The 23169-nt window shown below is 59.0% G+C and overlaps 2 protein-coding genes across 5 annotated transcripts in view; one reads left to right on the top strand and one right to left on the bottom strand.

Moving 5' to 3' along the window:
* Mthfr (methylenetetrahydrofolate reductase) overlaps positions 1-12116 on the top strand; it is an 18065-nt gene extending 5949 nt beyond the window's left edge. For all 4 annotated transcript variants that reach the window (XM_013154076.3, XM_063235525.1, XM_005004362.4 and 1 more), the window contains 10 exons: positions 787-1025; positions 1710-1820; positions 3819-4012; positions 4659-4909; positions 5099-5233; positions 5317-5497; positions 5687-5869; positions 6885-6986; positions 7965-8084; positions 8386-12116. In XM_013154076.3, coding sequence (XP_013009530.1) covers positions 787-1025; positions 1710-1820; positions 3819-4012; positions 4659-4909; positions 5099-5233; positions 5317-5497; positions 5687-5869; positions 6885-6986; positions 7965-8084; positions 8386-8604 — 1735 coding nt within the window. In that variant the 3' untranslated portion in view covers positions 8605-12116. The remainder of the gene's footprint in view (positions 1-786; positions 1026-1709; positions 1821-3818; positions 4013-4658; positions 4910-5098; positions 5234-5316; positions 5498-5686; positions 5870-6884; positions 6987-7964; positions 8085-8385) is intronic.
* On the bottom strand, positions 9531-23169 carry LOC106027955 (uncharacterized protein C1orf167). Its single transcript, XM_063235224.1, has 17 exons — positions 23143-23169; positions 22744-23034; positions 21226-21365; positions 19869-19966; positions 19406-19529; positions 18673-18848; positions 18104-18245; positions 16652-16841; positions 16438-16577; positions 15727-15935; positions 14515-14632; positions 12420-12654; positions 11206-11305; positions 10762-10897; positions 10474-10609; positions 10175-10285; positions 9531-9793 (listed from the first exon to the last, which is right to left on the bottom strand). Exons 1-17 carry the CDS (start codon positions 23167-23169, stop codon positions 9599-9601), a joined length of 2568 nt encoding a protein of 855 aa, XP_063091294.1. The 3' UTR covers positions 9531-9598.

The raw sequence follows: 23169 nt of genomic DNA, 5'->3' as shown, positions 1-23169 counted from the left end.
GCCAGGATTACAGGCGTGTACCAACATAACCAGTTTCGGTACCAGAGTCAAGTTCAGGAATCTGGCCCTGCTCAGCGGGCCTCTTGGCTACTGCACTGAGGCCAGGGAGGCAACACAAAGGAAACTTGTATCTGCTGGTCCTCCTTTTCCTGTTCCTGGAGTAAGACTCTGCCTGCGGCTCCCAGAGGAGCACCCTCCCCCACTCGCAGCCGTTAAAACATCTGAACTCCTCCAGGTTATCAGTGTGCAAGCCCAGAGAGGTTTGCGCTGCTGCTCATCTCCAATGGTGGCGTGGGTTGTTACACATGATCTCTGTAATCATAGGAATGGTTGCTCACGCTTGCCAAACACTCACTGTGTGTACCCCCAGGCTCTCCCTGAGCACTGTGCAGCCATCTGTCTGCCTTTTGTTTTGTTCTGTTTTGTTTCATTTTGTTTGGGACAGGGTCTCACTATGTAGTTCCAACTGGCCTTGAACTCACTAGGTAGCCCAGGCTGGCTTCTAATTTACGGCGATCCTCCTGCTTCAGCCTCCTAAGTGCTGAGATTACAGATACACGCCACCATACCCAGCTTGCCACGTTTTACTAACAAGGAAACTGAGGCTCAGAGACAGTTAGGTAATGTGCCCCGGTATGCAGAGGAAGTAGGTAGCTAATCTGGGAGACGAACACAGGTCGCCCTGCCTCCAGCCGGCACTTGTGGCTCCCGAGCCCAGGCCCCATGAGCAGGTGTTGGAGTGTGGTGTCCCCAGGGAGCCTCTTTTCAGAACGAAATCCCCTACAGGTTTGACGAGATGGCAGCAGGTGGCCCCCTCTTCATAGATGTGACCTGGCACCCAGCAGGGAACCCCGGCTCGGATAAAGAAACATCCTCCATGATGATCGCCAGCACGGCTGTGAACTACTGTGGCCTGGAGACCATGCTGCACATGAGCTGCTGCCAGCAGAGCCCGGAGGAGATCACAGGTCACCTGAACAAAGCCAAGCAGCTGGGCATCAAGAACATCTTGGCGCTGCGGGGAGGTGCGGAGCCAGCCTTGTCCTCTTTGGGGTTCCTCTTTGCCAGGGCCTCTCCTGGCTCTTGTCTCTGGAACAGAGCCCCCACTAGGTGTGCTCAGTCAGGGTCCCCTCATGCCTGCAGCTCAGCGGGCATCGTGGGCAGAGAGGCCACCGTGGACACTGCCTGCACGGCCTCTAGACCTGGCTACAGGCCAGGCAGGAGTGTGGCCGGGGCCTGATAGCCCCATCCCCTGGCTGCACTGGCCCCGTCACGGAGCCAGGAGTCTCTGGTGCCTGCGGTCATCAGGCCACCTGCGAGTGGGTGGAGGACACCTGATGAACAGGAGAGTGTGTGTGCCTTCCTGCGGCCCACCACTGGCCGCTTCTCACTTGAAATGGGCAGAAAGTTCTCGCAGGAGGCAGGAGTACAGGACCGGGGAGTGAGCACACACAGGGTGGCAGGGCCAGGTGAGGGACCTCCAGTCCTCCAGGCGGTGTCTCCCACACGCCACCTGGAGTACGGCGCCTGCCGAGTGGGCAGCCTTGTACACACTGATGAGCTGGCTGCTTTCCTCCTCGCTCTGCTTGCCAGCTGCTGGGTGACAGAGGAGATCCTTACCGTGAAGCTCTGTCCGGGGTCAAGGGGACAAAGGGGCTCGCTGGAGGTCGGGCAAAACCCAGTAGTTATGACCTCCAGCAACCCTGCAGACCCCACAGGTGACCAGTGGGACGCAGAGGACGGAGCCTTCGACTATGCCACGGACATGGTGAAGCACATCCGAAGAGAGTTTGGTGACTACTTCGACATCTGTGTGGCAGGTGAGCGGCTGGGATCGCTGCTTCAGCTCAAGACTGCTGATCAGGAGCACGTGGGGACAAGGGCGTGGCCGTGAGCCACAGGTGGTTCACACACTGGCCTCGCTCTCATCCTGTCTCCCACTGGACTCGAGGGGCAGGGAATCGGAGAAGCCAAGGCCAGGAAGAGGCATCAGCCCTCCCAGGTGCTGGGCCCAGTCTGGAAGCAAGGCCCTTCCCATTCCGGCTGCAGCAGCAGCTGCAGTGTCCCCCATCTCTGCTGGCCCTGCGGTCGGCTCCCCGCTCCCTCCAGAAGACCCAAGGCAGTTAGGGACAGTGAGGCCCTGTGTGCCAAGGACTCAGTGCCCTGGGTTGATTGGGTGCATCTTCTTTTCTCATATGTTATGAGGGGAATTTTGCCTCTTTTTTTTTTTTTTTTTGTCTTTTTGAGACAGGGTCTCACTATGCAGTTCAGGGTGGCCGTGAACTCACAGTGATCCTCCTGCCTCAGCCTCCTGAGTGCTGGCATTTCAGGAGTACTAGGATTAGAGCCGTGGGCCACCACACTTGGCTTAATGCCATTTTCAAAAACCAAAATAAACATGGCTACATTACAGAGTAACATCTCAACTTGAATTTTAAAAACCGAGCGCTATGGCTCCAGGAACACTATTTCAGGTGACTTCAGCCTTTTTCCAGTCCCTTAGCACGTGTCCACTCCTCTGTCAACCAGGGTGCCTGGGTGGCTAAGACGGGGAAGCCCTGATAGGCGTCAGGAAGGGGACAGGCGCCTCCACCTGCTGCAGCTGTCAGTGCCCCTTTCCCGACCCACCGTAGCCTGCCAGGTGGGGACTACACACGCGCCCCGTGGTGGGCGTGAGGTGAACGGCTTTCCCTCTGCTGACTGTTAAGTGCGTGCTAAGTCCAGGCTTAAGAAACACCAGCCTGGTGATGATAGAAAAAGAATATAGTCAAATGAGCAAAAAGCGAAGGGATCAAAGATTAGATTTTTTTTAATGGTGATTACACTATGTAGCTATAGAGTTTCTGAATTTCCTACCAGAAAAATAAGCTTTGTTACTAAAAGTGGAATTTTTGTGGCTAAGTCCCTTCCCTCACCCCTACCCCGCCTTGAAATGATGGCTTTTATAGCCATTTCGGGTGACTCTGGGTTGCTGAAACACAGCGGGGCCTTACCACAGCAAAGCAGCCTGGCCTCCCAGCAGTCCAGGGCTCAGGGCTGTGTTCTGAATGGCTAGGGATCTTCCCGGGCTCAGGCAGAAGCCAGCGCTGTCCCTGTGGTTGCATGATGGCCATGCAGAGCTGCTAGTCACTGGCATTAGGAGAAGTCATTGCACAAAGCCAGCACCTGGCCTAGCCGGCATCTGCTCCCATCTCCGAGCAGTTCCAGGACCTTCTTCTGCATGCCCGGCCCTTGGTCATCCCTGGAGCTTCAGACTCTAAAACACGTTGCTTTGTGGTCTTTGTGGGGCTGTGACTAACAAGGAGCCCAACTAGGGCGAGTCCTCCCTCCCCCACTTCAGATTTGAAAGTAGTTTCTGTGCTCTCTCCATTCTCTCTTGGAGCAGAGCTTCTCCACAGTCTTGAGTCCTTCCTTATATAACGTGGTTCCTAACTGCTTACCTCCCCAGATCCCCGAAGGACTTCAGCATTATATCAAAAACAATATTGTGACCTAGTGCCTAGAGTCACACCCTGACACCCAAAAAGCTGCCTGACAGCCCCAAATGTAGCAGTTCCTCTGTCCCGTGGCCACCAAGTGCTGGCCTGCATTGCCAGGCTGGTTGAGCCAGGACAGCGTGGGACATTCAGCACAGTCCATCCCCACTCTAGCTTCGTCTGTGGTCAGAGGGCACATCCGCCAGCCCAGCTCCGCATCGCCTGTCATGCCATGCTGTTGGAAGGTGTGAATTCGAGACCCAGGTCAGAAGACCCTGGGGTCTTCATTGGTCATCTCATGGGCACGGGCCAGCCTCTCCCTAATGTCCTCCCTGCTGGCAGGTTACCCCAAAGGCCACCCCGAGGCCGGGAGCTTTGAGGAGGACCTCAGGCACCTGAAGGAAAAGGTGTCTGCAGGCGCTGACTTCATCATTACCCAGCTCTTCTTCGAGGCCGACACCTTCCTGCACTTCGTGAAGGCCTGCAAGGAGATCGGCATCACCTGCCCCATCCTCCCCGGGATCTTCCCCATCCAGGTGAGGCTCTGAGCTCCCTGGGCCCCTCAGCTGGCCAGTCCCTGGGGAAAGCACCGAGTTTGCCCAAGCTCTTCCTGTGAGGCAGATGTGGGCCTGGCGTGGAACAGTGCTGCTGTGCTGTGCCTCACTGGTCATCTTGGTGGCCCTCCAAACAGCATCAGTGTCGGGATGGGTTTGTACTTCGGCCAGCTGACACATGTCACCACAAAGGATTTTGGCTGTGTATTAGTTTTGGTTAAATCACTGTCATCAGAACCCCTTTTAATATGCTTTTGTCGAACCTGGGGCTCCAGGCTCCCCACCTCTAGGAGTTCTGGGAAGGCCTGCAGGTCTGTATTTGGCTTCTCAAGCTTGGTGGCTGGTTCTGATGGCGAAGGTTGGGAATAGTGGGCTGGGGGACCACCGTGTTACCAGTAAATACAGCTCAGGCAGGGTAAAGGATCGGCCCAGGCGATGGCAGCTGCCACGTTCTGCAAAAAGCAGAGGAAACAGGACCTGTCCAAGTGTCACTCTGCACACAGCCGACTTTCTGAGTCCCTCCAGTGATGTTGCAGTGGCCAGCACACCCAGTGGGGACGGGAAAGGGATGAGTCGTAGGCTGGGAGGCGGCCAGGAGGTGGCCCACTGCCCGCTGTGTCTTGGGCAGAGTTACTCCTCCATGCGGCAGCTGGTGAAACTGTCCAAGCTGGAGGTGCCGCAGGAGATCAAGGACGTGATCGAGCCAATCAAAGACAATGACGCCGCCATCTGCAGCTACGGCATCGAGCTGGCCGTGAACTTGTGCCAGGAGCTGCTGGCCAGCGGCGTGGTGCCAGGCCTCCACTTCTACACCCTCAACCGCAAGATGGCCACCACCATGGTGCTGAAGCGCCTGGGCATGTGGAATGAGGACCCCAGGTGAGGCCAGGGCTAAGAGCGGCCGCACCTGCACAGAGCACCTGTATGCCACGGCTGGTGGGGTTTACTCAGGCGCCCCCGCGGGCAGCTGCAGCTCTACAGCCAGGCCCTGCAGCTGCAGCTCTACAGCCAGGCCCTGCAAGCCAGGCTGCAGCCAATCCCTGGTCCTTTCTTCTCCATCATCACCAGGCGGCCCCTCCCCTGGGCCATCAGCGCACATCCCAAGCGCCGGGAGGAAGATGTGCGCCCCATTTTCTGGGCCTCCAGACCAAAGAGCTACATCTACCGCACCCAGGACTGGAATGAATTTCCCAACGGCCGCTGGTGAGGGCCCAGCCATCCAGGCCGGCGGAGATGGGCAGGATGGATAGCAGCAGTGTCCTGACCTGTGGGCATCTCCCTGCCAGGGGCAATTCCTCCTCGCCGGCCTTTGGGGAGCTCAAGAACTACTACCTGTTCTACCTGAAAAGCAAGTGTCCCCGGCAGGAGCTGCTGAAGATGTGGGGCGAGGAGCTGAGCAGCGAGGAGAGCGTCTTCGAGGTCTTTGAGCGCTACCTCTCGGGAGAGCCCAACCAGCATGGCTACAAGGTGAGCGTCGTGGGCCGGGTCTGCGGTTACCCCGCACCGTCCCCAGCTGTGGCACTGCACAGGCGCATGGGTGAACCGCGAAGTCCCTGGGGGTGAAGAGGTGTGGCGTCTCTGACCCTGCACGGAGGGAGGGAGGGAGGGACCAGCATCCTGAGCACGGCCACCCCAGCCCAGTCCTGCCCCCGCCAGGTGACCTGCCTGCCCTGGAACGACGAGCCCCTGGCGGCCGAGACCAGCCTGATGAAGGAGCAGCTGCTGCGCGTGAACCGGCTGGGCATCCTCACCATCAACTCCCAGCCCAACGTCAACGGGAAGCCATCCTCCGACCCGATTGTGGGCTGGGGCCCCAGCGGGGGCTACGTCTTCCAGAAGGTAGGGGGTTCGGGGCTTTCCCAGCACTGGGACCCGCACCAGCTCCGCCTTTCCTGCATGAGTACTTTCTTTTAAAGGACAGAGTGAGTGCACAGGATTGCAGGCTTTAGAGCAGACAGACCAGGCAGGCACATCACTGGGCCTCGGTTTTGTCTTCTGTGAAATGGAGTGTATTTCATGTTAGGGGACAAAGTGGGGTCCAGACTCTGCTGGTGGAGTGATACTTTCTCTTGGGGCTGCTGCAGTTTACTCAGCACCGCCACCCAGTGTGGCTCCTGAGGTTCTTGGGGTTAAGGACCCGTAAGAGAATAAGAAAAATAAAGAAAAGACAAAGCTGGGGTCAGTGGAGCCCTTGTCCTGATGGGAGGAAAGGAACTGCTCAGCCACTTGGCACCTTTATTTATACACTGGGAAAGATGATGATGTTAATTTCAGCCCCTCTGCCCAGCAACCCACTGCCTGGCAGGCCTGGCCCTGCCTTCTTGGAGCTGGAACAGCTTGTTTATATGGCTGGCTTTGGTCCCTGTTTTTTCTGGGCTGGTCCAGGCCTGCTGCTGTCCACTGTCCATAGCCCACTCACTCAGTGTTCCCCGAGCCACTTTGCTTGTCTGGGGACTCCACACGCATCTTGAAGATCATGAACATCCTAGCAAAGAAATGGAAATAAAAGACAGACCGGTGTGCTGGAGCAGGCCGCAGTGGCACCGTCAGCATCCGGGAACTGGGAGGCTGGACTCCACCGGGCGCCTCACATCCGCAGCTGTCCACCGCTTGCTTCTGTTGAGCTCCCTGTGTGGCGGGGAGACGGAGCCCTGTGTGCTGCTCTTCACGCCCTTACGCAGTCCCCAATGCCACAGTCATCCTGGGTCAGGGGAGGGGGCGCGGGGTCACCTCTGGTCCCTCTCTAGACAGGCAGCAGCATGGTGCCCGGTGGTGCCATGACGCAGTGAGGTCGGGCATGTTGAGAGGGCGTCCCGAGGCTGGCACTCACGTGTTGGCCGCCCGTGCCCCCCAGGCCTACCTGGAGTTCTTCACCTCCCGAGAGACAGCGCAGGCGCTCCTGCAGGTGCTAAAGAAGTACGAGCTGCGGGTCAATTACCACATCGTGGACGTGAAGGTAGGCGGGTCCCGCTTCCCGGCTCCAGGGCTGTCCCAGGGCACCGCCCCGGGCCAGGTGTGGGGTGCCCCAGACACGGGCAGAATCAGACCTCTGGCCCCAGGAAGCTCCAGCTAGCAAGGAGACAAAAGTGTCAAATAATCACTGTCCGAATACGAAGAAATGAAGTTCAGTACACCGTGATGTAGTCCAGAGTAAGGACTCGGACCCGGGAGGTTGGTGGGGCATGGTGCCAAATATTGGGGGGCTGACAGGAGGATCACCAAAAGTTGGAGGCCAGCCTATACTACATAGTGGGTTCAAGACCAGTCTGAATTACATTGTGAGACCCTGTCTCAAAGAACCAAAAATTTTGTTTTGTTTTGTTTTATCTCTTTCCTTTTTTATCGGTACCAGGGATCAAACTCACAACTGCCTGCTTGCAAGGCAGGTGCTTATGCCACTGAGTTAAATCCCCAGCCCCAAAGAACCAAAAATTAATCAGTCAATAAGGGGGGAGCATAGGGATGTAGCTCAGTGCGAAGGCCCTGGGTTCAATCCCCAGCACCAGAAAACCTGGGAGGGGTCTCATGTGACCTGACTCTTCAGGACAAAGAGGAGTTGGCCACCGGGGGGAAGGGCAGAGGCCTCAGACTGCACCTGGGTGGGAAAGAGGAGGCGGAAGCGTTGAGCAGGGCCCTCGTTGTCCTGCTTGGAGTTTGGGGGTGTCCTAGAGGCAAGGGGTGCCTCTCTCCAGCATTGGCTCCATTTTATGTCAGGCAGATGGCAGCGGGCAACTGTGTAGGTAAGGGCAAGGCCAGGGATGGGGCACAGATAGGACAGGTGAGAACCGGCCAGTGTGGTCCCTGGGTGGGGAGCTGCTCAGGTGACTGCTTTCGGTCCTTGGCAGAGAGCCACACCATCCAGTGCAGGCCAGGAGGGGCAGCGAACAGGCTGCAGCCAGCTGTGCCCCAAATCTGTCCTCCACCCCCATGGCAGGGTGAGAACATCACCAACGCCCCTGAGCTGCAGCCCAATGCCGTCACGTGGGGCATCTTCCCCGGGCGAGAGATCATCCAGCCCACGGTGGTGGATCCCATCAGCTTCATGTTCTGGAAGGTAAGGGACTGGCGGGAGCCTCCCTCGTCCTAAAGAGGCAACTGCCTGGTCCCAAGGATGTGGCTGAAGGCCACACCCAAGGACCAGCAGATTTGGCCTTGAGAGAGGTATTCATTTCAGAGGTGGGTGGGATGGCCCTGGCCCTGGGCCTTGCTCTGTTCCTGGGCCTGTCCGCTAAGGCAGCATCGGAAGCCTTTAGCACGCAGAGTTCAGAGCCCTGCCCTGGGACATCCTGTTCATCTCGTACGTGTGTGCGCGTGGGTGTGTGTACATCTGTATGTGTCCACACCTGTGTGTGCAGGACGAGGCCTTCGCCCTGTGGATCGAGCAGTGGGGCAAGCTGTACGACGAGGAGTCCCCGTCCCGTATGATCATCCGGTACATCCACGATAACTACTTCCTGGTCAACCTGGTGGACAACGAGTTCCCGCAGGACAACTGCCTGTGGCAGGTGGTGGAGGACGCGTTTGAGCTGCTCAGCAGGCCTGCTGGGCGCTCAAGGGAGGTGGAGGCACCATGACCTGCATCCACCCATCCCCGTCCTGGTTCTCCCATGTACCCCCAAGCCTGCCCCCCGCCGCCCACAGAAGAATGGCAGCTGCACTGGTGTGGGGTCACCAAGCTCTGGTTGGACCCCCGAGGGAGCCTGGTGCTCCTGCTGTAGCAGGATTTCGTGCTCTGTCAGTGAAGGACCCCTCCGTGCTGTAGGGGACCACAGTAGCTGGCCATCACCCTCCCTGGGTGGCACTGGTTTTGCAACTGAGCCTCTGGAAGCCAGCCTGGGGGCCCCTGCAGGACGGGCAAGTAGTGGGTAACAGGATCCTGTGAGGTTGGAGAAGAGTGAAATGTCACCTTCTGGGAGCTGGCGACGGCCCCAGGACCAGAGACGGTTGGTGCAAACCACCACCCTGCCTCCTGCTCAGCTGGCCACAGCACCAGGACCCGGGATGGACTTTGGCCTGACGGGGCACCTTCTACCCCAGACCTCAGCCTGATGTGCCCCCTTCTCCAGCGCTGCTCTTCAAAACAGCTGCGCCCGTGTACTGCTGGCTTGGAGAGACCAAGTGCCCCGTAAGGGCTAAGGTAGTCCCAACCCTTGTGCTTGTGGGACCCTGACCCTTGGCCTTCTTCTATCCCAGTAACTGTCAGGCACAGATGAGGTTCGACTGAGCGGGGCCCAGCTCTGCCCAGAGCAGTGCCCAGCCCTTGTTGCTGGCTTATTTTTAGGCAGATGCTCCTCTTGCCAGCCAAGGCCTGGCACCCTCCCCCAGGAGTCAGCCCGAGGCCACACTGCCCAGGGAGGTGTGACCAGCAGGTGCACATGGCTGCTGTTCCGGAAGCCAGCCTGCTGGCTCGGCTGGCCCAGCAGGAAGGAGAGCTGCACCAGTGGGGTCCCTGTGGCTGTGGTGCAGGGGCCACTTTAGGAGACTGAGCCACAGAAGCAGCGAGGACCAAGGAGGCCTTTATTGTGTTTCAGCTCCTAGCAATGTCACTGCATTCCGTGGACTTGGGGGTCACGTTGCTTCTCTGGGCTCAGTTCTGCTTCTCAGCCATGGGAACAAGTCACGGCTGCTGCTGGACCCCTGTCCTGCCCATGTACTCCACAGCCAGGGGCACGGGCAGCATCCAGCCTGTTCCTGGGGCCCCTGCCTGGTTCCACCTCTCCTTAGGCTCCTGGCTGCCAGGTGCTGGCGCCACCTCTCAAAGGCCTGCAGTTAGGAAGGGTAGGGAAAGGCCGCTGGCCTCAGGAGGCCTCTGGGACCTGTGCTGTGCCTGGGTCTTTCCGTCCCTTTGGGGGCCCCACCCACCTGCTTCCCTGACAGCCCGGCCAAACACGCAGGCTCAGAATAGATCTGACTTGTGACCTGGGCAATCTTGCTCCGAGAGGAGTGGCCACTGCTGAGTTCTTGGGACCCAGTCACTGTGCCACAGGTTGAGTCCGGTTCCCAAGTGACAGTGACATTGGACTGAGCTGTGGCCACCAGTCAAGTCCAGGGCCCACCCTTCAGGCGCCACAGAAAACATAGGGGTCTCGGGGTCCCCTGAGCAGTGCTTTGAAGGCCAGCTAGCAACGTGCCCTAGAGCCATACCTGAGAGATGACCCAGCTGTCTTCCCGCTTCTGCAGTCGCCTGGCCACGTGCAGCTGCAGGACCCGTCGCCGCCACACCCTCCAGGCCCGGCCCAGGTGCCACTGCCTCAGCTAGGGTGGAGGTGACAAGAGCCCCTGTCACCTGCTTCCCAGCACCCCAACCCTCTGCCTGTCCTGCAGCTATGTGACAGGGAGGGGGTCATCCACCGAGCCATAGGTGAAAGGTGCTGTGTGTAGGGTCAGGAGGAGGCTGGGACATGTGGCCGTGACATTTGGGGGCGGTTACCAAGCCCACTCACCAGGCTCTGGGACAGCTGCTCGGCCCCTGGAGCACCTGCCCAGTGCTGCCACGTCGCCCTCAGGCACCTGGCCCGTTGGGAGACCTGAAACCTCCGGAGCAGAATCTCGAGGTGCCAGCGCTGTAGGTACTTCCTCCTGGTGGCCAAGGACGGCGACCTCAGCAAGGCCAGGGCGAAGGCTGCGCCGGGGCCTGCTCTTGCTCCTCCAGGGCCCTGTGGGACTGAGTCCCGCTGGAGAGGCCTCAGCACATCCCCTGCCTCCCAGGGTTCACACACAGCTGCCCGTACCCCAGCCTGCTTGAAGGACCCTCGCTTTGGGGGGCTTTGATCTCAGAGACACAGAGCCTTCCTGGTGCTGTAGGGGCCCAGCTACTGTGTCCTGGCCACAGCTGGAAGCCAGGGCAGAGGTGACACTCCCTGGCGCCTGGAAAAGGGAATGGGGCAGGAGAGGTTAGCACATTGCTTCAGGGTGGCAGCTGCTTCTCTGTGCCAGCCAGAGATGAGGCCACAGGTGGTAGCTGGTGAGAAGCCATCAGCTCCCCTCCCCCAGGTCCCCAGGACTTAGGCAGCTACTGAGAGTGACAGGGAAGGGCAGGACCTGTAGTCTCCACACAGCTGAGAGATTAAAAGAGGAGGAAGTGGGAGGGGAAAGGAGTAAATCCACCAGCCAGGTTTAGCTAGATTGGGCCTAGATTGGTTGACTTCCAGGTCCCCAGGGGCTGGACTCCTTACTGCAAGCCCCAGCTGCTTCCCGAGGTAGCCTGTGTCCACTGCAACTGTGCTTTGGCTCAAGCCGAGTGGGTCCTGCGGCCTGTGTCCAGCAGCTGTGTGCCTAAATGACAGCAAGAAGCCTGGGCACAGAGCTGCTGGGGCACAGCTGTCCTACCCACCCACCAGGAAGATGCACTTGATTTGTGCATACAGCTAGAAGGGTCCACCTCACCTGGAGAACCCCTCAAGAGCCCTGGGCCTCTCTGTGTGTGTCTGTGTCTGTCTGTCTGCATGTCTGTGGCAGAGAGGAGGGGCTGGAAAGAGGCCCACGTGGTGCCACACCAGCATCTGTAGGCCGTGGGCCCGTTTCCCCAGCAGTGTGGGATCCTGGTCTTTGCTGGCAGGAGCGGCGTGAGAGACCAGGAGTCCTGTGTGACGTGTCTGTCGCCCAGCGCCCTGCCTTGCTCTTGACCCACCTGTGAGCTCTGCAAACTCCCAAATCTTCCCTCCCAATTCCTCTGAGTGTTTTGTGTTTTTCCTCAGACTCTGAGCTCTGTTCTTCCTGACATTCTGATGGTCAGAAACACTGCTCCGCCCACCCCGTCGGTGTGCCCCTCAGTGCCAGGCCCCAGGTGCCTGTATGGTTTCATGTTCTGTGTCTGGCTACGGTGGTGGCCTCTTAGCACCATTTGCCAGTGTCAGAACTAACAGCTTGGGGACTGAGGGGCTGATGATTGTTTATGAGTAGACAAAATGATGAATTTTTCCAGGAGGTACCGGGGATTGAACTCATGACCTCATGCTTGCCAGACAGGTGCTTACTCCACTGAGCCAAATCCCCAGCCCCAAGGATGAATTTTTGTACTTTAGTATTTTGACTTTTTCTGTAATGAGCATATTTCATTTTTTATAATTAAAAAACAAAAATGGGACCTGTCTCAGACTATATGATGTGTTACAAATTTAACTGTCTCCTGAACAGCCTTGAACCTAGCATCCAGAACTCTGCCCTGGGCCAGTACCTGGAAGATGCTTAGCAGAGTTTGCTGATGGACCCAGTGTTGCCTGCTCCCCAGGGTCCAGAGAACATGCAAGAGTTGGGGTGGGGAGGGGTCTCTTAAGGCCTCTGGGCCTGAGTGACCCAGCCTTGCTGCATCATGGACTGGAATATGCTGAGGCTGCGATCCCTGGTTTGGGCTTTTCAGACCACTCCCCCACACCTGGGCCCCCCTCACCTGCATCCAAAGGGCTGGTGCGTCTGTCAGCAGGAGACGGCGCCCTCTGCTGGCCAGCCTGGGCCAGTGCCTGAGGTCGGCGCCCTGGGCCTGGGTCCCTTGGTCCCCCTGTACCCTGAGTAGCGCTGTCTGCCACTGGGCCCAGTGGGTCCAAAGGAGGTACCCAAGTCCAGCCTGCCAGAGCTGGGTAATGGTTGCTTGCTGAACATGGCCCTGGGCCCAGGCCAGTAGGGACCTAAAGAAGAGCCCAGCACAGGCCATCAGTTCCAGGCCCTCAGCCACCAAAGCCTCCAGCCTGTGCTGGAGGGACAAGCACCTTGTTTAAGGGGCAGAGGGAGCAGCTCTGCTAGCCACGCCTCACACCCTCTCCCAAGAACACAGTGCCCTCCTGCCTGCTTGCCAGGCTTGGCCCTGGGCAAAACAGTGGCACATATCTGGCCACACAGCAGGACAGGACAGTTCAGAGACTTCCCCACGGAGGGTCCCCCAGCTAGGAAGGGGCAAGGCTGGGACTTGCCCCCAGGACCAGCTGCAATGCCAGGCTGGCCTCTTCCCATCCCCCAACCACCCTCTGGCCCTCTGCCTGCCACCCGGCCGTCAGTATGCTCCACCCCGCCACAGCCAAGCTCACAGCCTGAGCACAGGCCCCGAGCAGGGCTGCCTTTGGGCTGCGGACACTCACTGGGCACTCAGGCTCTGGGCAGCGTGGGCTCCACTGAGCTGGCCACCACAGGCTCCACACAGCTCCAGGGTCCAGCACAGGGCCGTTTTCTGGGCCTCTAAGCGCCAGCCCAGGGCCACCCACCACGCCACAAAAGCCTGCTGAGCCCAGGCCCTGCTCAGCTGTCTGCCTGCCCGGCCCTGCTGTGCACGGCTGCTCCAGTGTAGGATGCGGGGCTGGGGCACGTGCTGCTCCTGTGCCTGCACTGTCACCCCTCGGGCTACCCTCAGGGCTCTTCTCCTCTGGGCGTCCCAGAAGGCTGGACACCAGGCCCTGGGCACCCCTGTGTCTCTGATGAGCTTATACCAGGCCTGGAAGTGGCTGCAAAACAGGAGAGAGCCGGCTGACTCTGAGTCACGGGTCGCAGCTATCCAAAAGGACTTCTCTAAGTCCCCCTCAGACGGTGTGGTCACACACAGTTTTGCACCTTTGCACATGCAGCCTTGTGTTTAAATTAAAAAGGTCCTGTCCAATACATGCCTGTAATCCCAGTACCCAGGAGGCTGAGGCAGGAGGATATCTGAGAGTTTAAAGCCAGCCTGGGCTACACAGTGAGACCTTGTTTCAAAAAAAGAACATAAAAATCGAAAACAAAACTCCTGTCCAATGAGTGAGGGCAAAGGACTTTCCTTCAGGGAACCCGGTACAGGGACCCCATATTCGAACCCTAGCCTTGGGGAGCAGACACTGCCCTGGGAGGATGCTGGACCGGCCATTTGTGGGTTCACAGCTGTGCCCCACCAGCAGGTGTCCTCCTGTCCCAGTCACAGGAATGCAGAAGTGTGGGCCTGGCCACACGGCAGCCGGCGGCCCACTGTCTTGTGGGGACCCTGGAATATCCGTGAGTTGGGGCTGCACGTGGGACGAGGCGTCTTCTGGCCCCACTGCTCCATCTTCTTTCATTTAATTTTTTAACATTTGTCCTTTATTTGAGACAGGGTCTCACTATGTGTCCAGGCTGGCCCCGAAATCAGTGATCCTCCTGCGTCAGCTCCTAAGTGCTGGGGTGACAGAAGGGTGGCACCTCTCCTGGCTTTTCTTTTTTTTTGGACAATTTCACTCTCTCGTTCCAGTGACCATCTGGGGCCCGTTCCTGTCCAGTGGCTGCCCGAGGAATTCAGTCCCACTGCCTTAACAGTGCTCTGAAGGCACAGAACTGCCTGGCTAGCAGGGCCGCTCCAGGGTCCTGGCAAACCCCAGGACCCCAGGTGAGAGCGGGGCTCCCCACCCCTCAGAACAGATACATGGGGTTGGTGGTCATGGCCCGCCCTTCCTGCCTCTGCCCTTCCCAGACCCCAGCCTCAGGGCCACGCCCTGCTGCTTTCCCTGGGCTGGCGGGGGACTCCCACCTCTCCCCACCCCTAGGGCACCCACCTGCGCAGGTGTCTCCGCCGGACCACCCCCTGCCGCCAGTCCCGGAACGCGGCCCTCCGCAGGCCCTGGAGGCGGCCGTGCACCCAACTCCGGTACTTCTCATGCAGGAGCTGCTGCCCTGGGGCCAGAGAGACACAGCCAAGGAAGCCCTGGTGCTCAGCCTGCTCTCTGTCCCCACCCACATGGCCACAAAGGCAGCCGCCCTAACTGCGGGGATGAAAGGGTTGTGTTACAGGTGGCCTGCCGGTCACAGGCCGCCCTGCCCGTGCAGTTGTTGGAATTTAGGAGTTGTTTCTGTTTGTTGGTTCAGTGCTGGAGAACGACCCCAGACCCCAGGCCTTTGGGCTATGCTAAAGCTTGCTATTCCACTGAGCTACATGGGCATCAGGAGAATCCAAATAACCATCTAAATATCTGGGTTTACTTTACAACCAGAAAGTCTGTCAACCCTGGGCAGTAATTGAGCTGAGAAAGCAGCTGCTGCCATGGACAGGGCACAGTTTTTCAGAACAATCAAGCTCCTGCCCACCAGCCTACTGATACAATGTGGGCCCCTGGGAACCTCCTTCCTGGTTCCGGCTAAACCCCACCTGCAGGACCGGCGGGACGGACTGACTTGCTTCTGACAACAGAAACGAGCAGAGGGGGCCGATGGATGTCACTTCTGCTGTTATGGGACTGGAAACTTGTGGCTTGGACTCTCACCTCCTTTTGGAGGCCTCCCCATAGGGAGGCCAACTGCAGCTGGCTAGGTGGCCCCGCAGAGCGAGGCCCCCGTCCCTCCTCTTCCTCTGGCCACTCACCCCTCGGCCTGGCCTGAGCAGTCCCAGTGCCTGAATCTCCCTCCCTGCTGCTCTGCCCCCAGGGCCGCCTGGCCCAGCCCCTTGGTCCCCGTTTAGCTCCATGCACCTCTGAGCCGGTCCAGTGGCTCCCGGGTGATGATGCTGGAAGCTGGTACCTGGCACACAGGATGCCCACAGTCACCCTGTGTGGTGTCTACCATGTTACCCCCCTCCTTACGGGTGAACAGGACGTGGCCCAAAGACCTGAAGACGCTTGTTTAGGATGGAGCCAGGGACGGAGGAGTGAGGACCTGAGCCCAAGCCTGCAAGTCCCAGCCCCAGCACCTCCCCTGCCACCTGCCCTGGGTGTCCCTCATAGTCCCACCCTGCCCCCGCCTCACCCACAGTGCCCACCCCGTCCTCGGCTCACTCTGCCAGCAGGTGTGCCAGTGGCACAGAGCATCCCGCGCCCGGCTGCGGCTCCGCTCCTGTGCCCACCGCGCTGCCTCCTGCTGCTGTGCCAGGCGCCGTCGCCACAGGCCCAGGGCAGCCCTGCAGCTCCGGTCCCAGGCCTGGTGGGCAGCCAGCTCTCTCCAGGTCCCTTGAGTTGCTGTCCAGTGGCTCCAGGTGAGGAGGATGCTGGGAAGGGGGTGTCCACTCTGAGGACAGCCCCGCCCCTCAGCAGCAGGGACCCTTCACCTTGCATCCATCAAGGGGGCAGTGCTGGACTGGAGCAACCCAAGGCCCCACCAGGGGTCAAAATGCCAGGCACTAGGGATAGGAAGGGACTCCCAACCCCACTGCCGGGTCCCGAGCTCAGCCACCAGTTGGTCCTTCCCACCACTCCGCTTAGCCTGTGCCATCCTCCTGCCTTGACTTCCCCAGACCTCCCAGGACCCTCCCCACCTAACTGCCCACCCGTCCCCCACCTCGGAGCCCAGGCAGGCTGCTCTCAAGCCCAGCCATGACCTCTGCAAGAGACATGAGACCTTCACCCCACATCCACCCTTTCCACAGGAGGGGTGGGAGAGGGAAGCCCCTGGGATGCAGACCCCAAGGGGCTGCCGCTGTGAAGGGCAAGGGGTGATGGGGAAGGGGACAAGGAGAGCAGGGCCCTGCAGCACCGGGCTGGGGTCTCTACCGCCTCTGGAGGCTGTGGCACCGCCTTGCTGAGCCCCACGCCCGTCTCCAGGGCAGAAGGCGCTGGTCCTGCTGCTGCCGCTCAGCAGCCCACGGGTCACTCACTGGGGGAGTGCCCGGGAGGTGGGGGGCTCCGGGGTCCTGGGGAGGGAGAGTGAGCCTGGGTCCCCATCCTGTCCAGCCACGGCCCCCCATCCCCGAGCCCTGCCCTGCACCTTTTCCAGTGAGCACCAGCGAGCACTGCAACCGGGCCAGGCCGATGCTCCTGGGATGCCATCGTCCAGTGGCTCTGGGGCCGAGGTGGCTGCATGGCTGGTTGATGGGGTGTCCACACTCCACACTCGCAGGTGCCAGCAGCCCAGGACGCGCCGCAGAGTCTGCTCCCTGGTGCCCTGGAAAAAGCAGCTGTGGAGGAGGGTGAGTGGAGGCGGGGATGCCAGGCCAGGGCTACCATGCCATGGCCAGCAGGGACAGCCAAGCTGGCAGGGGTCAGCACAGGCCCTGCACCCCTGCTCTCTGAACTGGCCACACGCTGGGAGAACTGGGGGCTTCCAGACACACCACTGCCAGGGTCCCAATCCCAGGGACTGGGGCATAGCAGCTCCCTGACTCCCCACCGGATCGTCAATCACTGCCCCCCTGCTGGGATGGGGGGGACGTGTTACTAACCAGGGTGAGCTGGGCCCTGGGTTCAAGGACCCCAGACTCCAGTGCCCACACTCACAACCACCCAGGACATTTGCATGTACTCAGCCACAGACAGGAAGAGGGGCCCAAGGAAGGTGTTTCTGATGGGCAGCCCTGTCCTGCTGCAGGGAGTGAGCAGAGGAGGGATTGTGGGAGGGAAGGTGACACTCTGAAGAGTCTCATGGCTCGAGTTCCTGGATGTGATGAAAAGCCTGAGGCTCTGTGTGGGCCATGGGACGTGGGTCCCCAATGGATGGTAGGTGTGTGGCTTCCGAGGACAGAATTCTTTTTTGGGGAGTGGGTACTGGGTTAACCTAGGGTTTTCACAGTGAGCTACATCCCCAGACCCTTTTAAAAATGTATTTATTTTGAGACAAAGTCTTTCTTTTTTTGAGACAGGGTCTCGCTATGCAGTTCAGGCTGGCTCTGAGCTCACTCTGTAGCTCAGGCTGGTCTGGAACTTGAAATGATCCTCCTGCCTCAGCCTCCCGAGTGCTGAGATTGCAGGTGTGCACCACCGCTCCTGGCTAGGGTGACTTTCTTGCTCCTGATTGACAGCGTGACTTGGAGGCAAATGAGGCAGACAGGATGTGAGCTCTGCACCCTGGCTCCTTCCCTGGAATGTTTACAGGATTTGTTCTGTGCCTACAGTGGGCCAGGCGCCCTCCGGGTACTGGAGAGACAGATGGAGCTCTTGCCCCAGGGGCTCACTCTCAGGGGAGCTGAGCCAGGATGGCTCCCGTAGTTCGGGCCACCTGGATAGAGCCCCGCCTACAGCAGCCCCTCTGGATAGAGCCTGCCTGCAGCAGCCCCCAAGGCCCCAGCTGCCCTCTGACCCATCATCGCCTCAGTGACCTTTGCCACCTCCCAGCAGGCATCTGCTGGGCACAAGCAAGGGAAGGGAGTGTGGGCCAAGCCCTGCAAAGGAGCCAACCCTGAGCCCCCAGGCCAACTGTGGGCCCAAGCTTCCAAATACCTACTTAGCCCGCTGGTGCTGGGACAACCGCATTCTCCAGAGCAGCAGGACCCGTTGGAGGGCCAGTCTCCGGCAGGCGCCCTGCAGGGACATTGTAGCCACCACCGTCTCCAGGCCATGGGCTGAGCTTCGGAGAGCCCGGTACCCTGAGACGCAGCAACGGAGGAGCTGGTCACCTCCTCACACCTCACTCAGCTTTGGGCTGCTCTTGGGCACTGGCCCACCCACGTGCTCCAAACCTCTCAGTCCCGGGCTCCTCAGGACCCGGTCTTCCTCAGGCAGTGGGGGCAAGGCTGTGTGTCCCCCACCACACCAAGATCTTTGAGGTCAGGGCCAAGCCAGCCAGCAGGGAAGAGGTGGACAGAGCCACTGTCACACCCCTGGGGCCAAGGTCTGAGATCTGCCCACCCTGGGGTTCCTTCAGGACACCCCCATCCCAGAAGGGCATCCAGTGCCACCATCTCCCCGCACAGGGCCCCGCAGCTTCCTCTAGGCCCACTGCTGAGGAACCTCGGGTGACAAGGTTTTTGGGTCTGAGAGGGAAAGAGGCCCCTCTCCCCATCCCTCACTCACCTGCCTTCTGCAGGCAGAGGGACAGCTGGGTCACCTTCGCCCCATCTGAGGCTCGGAGCTGCTTCATCCGCACCCACTGTCCCAGGCACATCCTCAACGTCCTCCTGCAGCGGTCAGCCAGGTGGTCCTGGCACTGGGCCTTTCTTTGTGCAACCTGATGCCAGGCCCCGAAGCACCTAGGAGAGCAGAGAGAGGGCAGCCTCTGCCATGGGCCAGGCACACTCTCTGGGCAGGGGCGAGCCTCAGTGTCTCCCCTATAAAATGGGCTGCTGTGAGAACAGGGCCTGTCGCCTGCTCAGGCCACAGTGCCATCCCCCAGGGGTGCCTGGCTGGCTGCCTTCAGCTTGGTCCCTCTGGTCAGTTCCCACTTGGGAAGCCAGAGCAATGCTTTTCCAGCCTCAAATCCAAACACCTCCCCTTCCTTGCGGAGTCCTCCAGGTGGCCTCTGGCTCCTAGGATGGAGTCACAGCTCCTCCCTGAGGCCTCTGGACACATCAAGGCCAGTATAAAAAAATAAAGGAGTGAATGGAAAAAAAACGTACAGCTCTGTGGGCTTCCGCTCCCCTGCCCTGGACTCTGGTCGCCTTTGCACATATCCTGTGGCCACTAATCCCTCGCGGGTACAGGTGAGAGAGCCTGGCCTTTAGGTGGACCTCACGCTCAACAGGGTCAGCTGCCTTTCTGTCATGGCCCTGCTAGAAGGAGCAGGACCTGATGGATCCACCTCTCCTACCTGCGCAGCCAGTCTCTCCTGGGCTGGGGAGCCCTGGGGGCTACATCTGTCCTTTGTGTCCTCGGAGTGACCTCCCCGAGGGGCCCCTTCCCGGCCAGGTCCTTTTTCTGACACAGAAGGAAGGCTGGAGTGGGGAGGGGGAGAGAGTAGAGGGCAGGGCTGGGACATCTGGGCTGCTGCCTGCCCCATCTCCTGGGGCTCCCCTGTCCCGGTGCCAGGCTCTGCCTGGTGTGGGCCCCCGTGAGCATCAGAAGACCCAAATGCAAGGTGTGCACCTCTCATGCTGTGCATACCAAGCTGGTCACTTAACCTCTCTGAGCCTCGGCTCCCCATCAGTACAATGGGCAGGCATCCACAAATGAGACCAGGGGTGGAAAGGAGCCACAGCAAACAGTCAGAAACACTGACCCCTCAAACCCTCCCTGGGCTGGCTCTGTCGCCAGAACCCCGCCCGCCGGCTCACCTGCCAGCTGCTGCAGCTCCTGGTCTCCGCCATCTGGTCTCTGCCTAGGTTTCAGTGGAGGAGGCCAGGCTCCCTCTTCTTCCCTCAAGCGCCTGCCCCTGAAGTGGCCCAGAGACAGATGCTGCCTGGGCTTCGGGGGCACAAAGTCCAGCTCCGGGCATCCCAGCCTGAGGCAGAGCCTCTGCGGCACCCTGAGCCCCACCCCACTCCCCAGCGGGTCATTGATTCTCCCTCATAGGAGCTGTTCTGGGGAAGGATTCTGTGGTCACTTTCTTTTCTCTCCTCTTTTTTTTTTTTTTTTTTGTGGGGCTGGGACGGAGCCCAGGGTCTTGAACATGACAATAAGTACTCTACCGCTGAGCGGCACCCCCAGACACCTGTTTAGAATATTTCAGGGCGCAGGTGGTATTGGGAGTTGAACCCAGGGCCTTTGCACTGAGCTACATCCCTAGCCTGTTTCTTAATTTTGGCAGGGTCTCACTACATTGTCCAGGCTGGGCTCAAACTTGTGATCCCCCTAAGTCAGCCTCCCGGAGTGCAGGGATTACAGATGTGCACCCCCATGCCTGGCTCTATCGAGTGCTGTCCCTCTGCCTGCAGAAGGCAGATAAGTGAGGGGTGGGAGAGAGGCCTCTTTCCCTCTCAGGCCCTGAGGTTCCTCAGCAGTGGGCCTAGAGGAAGCTGCGGGGCCCTGTGGGGGGAGACGGTGGCACTGGGTGCCCTTCTGGGATGGGGCGTCCTGAAGGAACCGCAGGGTGGACAGATCTCAGACCTTGGCCCCAGGGGTGTGACAGTGGCTCTGTCCACCTCTCCCTGCAGGCTGGCTTGGCCCTGACCTCAAAGATCGTGGTGTGGTGGGGGACACATAGCCTTGCCCCCACTGCCTGAGGAAGACCAGGTCCTGAGGGGCCCGGGAGGGAGGGATCTGGAGCACGTGGCGGGGCCAGCTGGGGACCGAACTCATGACCTCGAGTTTGCCAGGCGGACACTTGTGCCACTGAGCTAAATCCTCAGCCCTGAACTCATTTACATAGTCCAGGCTGGCCCTGGACTCATGGCTGCTCTCCCTCTGCCTCCTTGGTGCCGAGATTACAGATGTGTGCCCCCACGCCCAGCTGGAAGCTTTAATTTCATAAACATCTCACAGCCGGGCTGCCCAGCTGGTCACGGCATTAGGCTACGCTGTGCTCTCTCGCTGTGGCCAGTGTTTTCCAGTGTAAACTACACTGCGGTGGACAGTTTTGTGCAGATCTTTGTCCACAGCTGCCATCTCATCCCCATTCTCTTGTAAGCAACACAGGAAGCAGGCGTAGGAGGCCCCCAGCTGCCCAGGCCGCACCCTGGGGACCCAGCTTACCTGCTTCTTGGGGTGCCGTGCCCCGCTGCTTCTCCTCCCCAGCGGGGTACTTGGTCTTTGCCACCCCAAGAAGCACAGGGTCTGGACGCAGGCTGAACGTAGGGCCGCCCTTGTGTCTGCTGCACCACAAGGCATCTCCACTGGGTTGGGGCAGAAGCGGGGCGGGGGGGGGCATTAGCTGCCACTTTGTGCTCCCCAAGAGAGCACCAGGGGAGGGTGGGAGACCCTAACCCTCCCATCAGGCCCCAGTGCCTCGCCTTAACCATTAGACTACCCTGCCCCCTTGACGTGAGTGAGTGGATGGAGAGATGGGTCCCAAGAAGACGGTACCGGGGATCAAACACGACTGTCTGCTTGCAAGGCAGGTGCTTATGCCACTGAGCTAAATCTCCAGCCCCAAGGAAGGGCTTTCTTTGGGAGGAAAAAACTCAGGACAAGGCACCCACTTTCCATGTATCATTCCTGGCTGGCGAGCCATTAGTAAAAAATAAAAAAATAGCAACCAGTTTTGTTTTATTTTCTTTCTTTCTTTTTCTTTTTTCTTTTTTTCTTTTTTTTTTTTTTTTTGCGGTACTGGGGATTGAACTCATGACCTCATGCTTGCCAGGCAGGCACTTATGCTTCTGAGCTAAATCCTCAGCCCTTCTTTCTTTCTTTTTAAGACAGAGACTCACTATGTAATTCAGGGTGGATTTAAATTCACTATGGAGCCCAGAATGGCCTCAAACTTCGGGCAGTTTTCCTGCCTCAGCCTCATGATGTGTATCACCATGCCCTGCAAAAATAGCAACCACAAGGGGCCAGGGATTTAGCTCTGGTGTAGGGGCTTGCTTGGCAAGCAAGAGATGAAGAGTTCTATTCCTGGTACAAAAAAAATAAATAAATAAAAATTTTAAAAAAATAGCAACCACTTATGTGGCAGAAGGTTTGCTGTATGCTGCTCAGGGATTTGAGTCTTTTATTAATCTCACAATCTATAGAGGCACATACTATTATTATTTCTTTTTTGTATGTGTATGGGGGTACTAGGAATCGAACTCAGGACTTCCAGGCAGGCGTTGTGCCACTGAGTTATATCCCCTAATTTCTCTCTCTTTTTTTGTGTGCCAGGAATCGACTGATGACCCTGTGCTTGCCAGGCAAGCACGTAGGCCACTGAGGTAAACCCCTGGCTACTATCTCATTTTAGAGATTAAGAGACTAAGGCAGAGAGAGGCTAACCAATTTGCCCAAGATCACATAGCCGGAAAGTGGCAGCGTTAAGATTCGAACTCAGGCAGAGTGAGTCAGGGAGTCTGGATTCTTTTTTTTTTTTTTTTTTTTTTTTGTCTTTTTCCTTTTTATGGGTACCAGGGATCGAACTCATGACTGCCTGCTTGCAAGGCAGGTGCTTATGCCGCTGAGCTAAATCCCCAGCCCCTGAGTCTGGACTCTTAACTGCACATTCTGCTGTTGGTCAGGGATCCCAGGGTCCCCTCCCTGACACACCCACGCTCCGGCACCTCCCCCTGGGCTGACCTCTCTGAAGGTCTGGGCCAGCAAGGCCTTCTCATGTCGCCTCCTCGCCACCTCCAGCCAGGCCTCCCGGAGCCACAGGGTCCAGCGCAGGGCCCGGAAGCCCTCCCGCAACAGCTGCCTGCGGCTCAGAGCCACGGCCACCGCCACTGCCCGCTGCCTCCGCGTCACACGTATCCAGGCTCTGAGACATCTTGACAGCAGCTGCCGGCTGGGGACGGACCAGAGCTGGTCAAACCAGAGCTGGTTTCCCGCCCCAGGGAGGGGCTGGCCGCTGGCCCCATGCCGTGGCCTCTGCAGCAGTCACAAGGGGGAACCCCGAGTCGGCACTGCAGCCTGGCGCAGCCTCCCTGTGGCCCACAGCTGGAGGTGGAAATGTCAGACAAGAGAATCCCTTTGGACCTCACGATCCAGCAGCCTGTTTACCAT

The sequence above is a fragment of the Cavia porcellus genome, unplaced genomic scaffold (genome assembly GCF_034190915.1).
Source record: "Cavia porcellus strain 051 isolate PalLab524CR breed Dunkin Hartley unplaced genomic scaffold, mCavPor4.1 scaffold_25, whole genome shotgun sequence".
Taxonomy (NCBI): domain Eukaryota; kingdom Metazoa; phylum Chordata; class Mammalia; order Rodentia; family Caviidae; genus Cavia; species Cavia porcellus.
The sequence above is the reverse complement of the archived record's forward strand: the minus strand, read 5'-3'. Positions and strand labels throughout refer to the sequence as shown.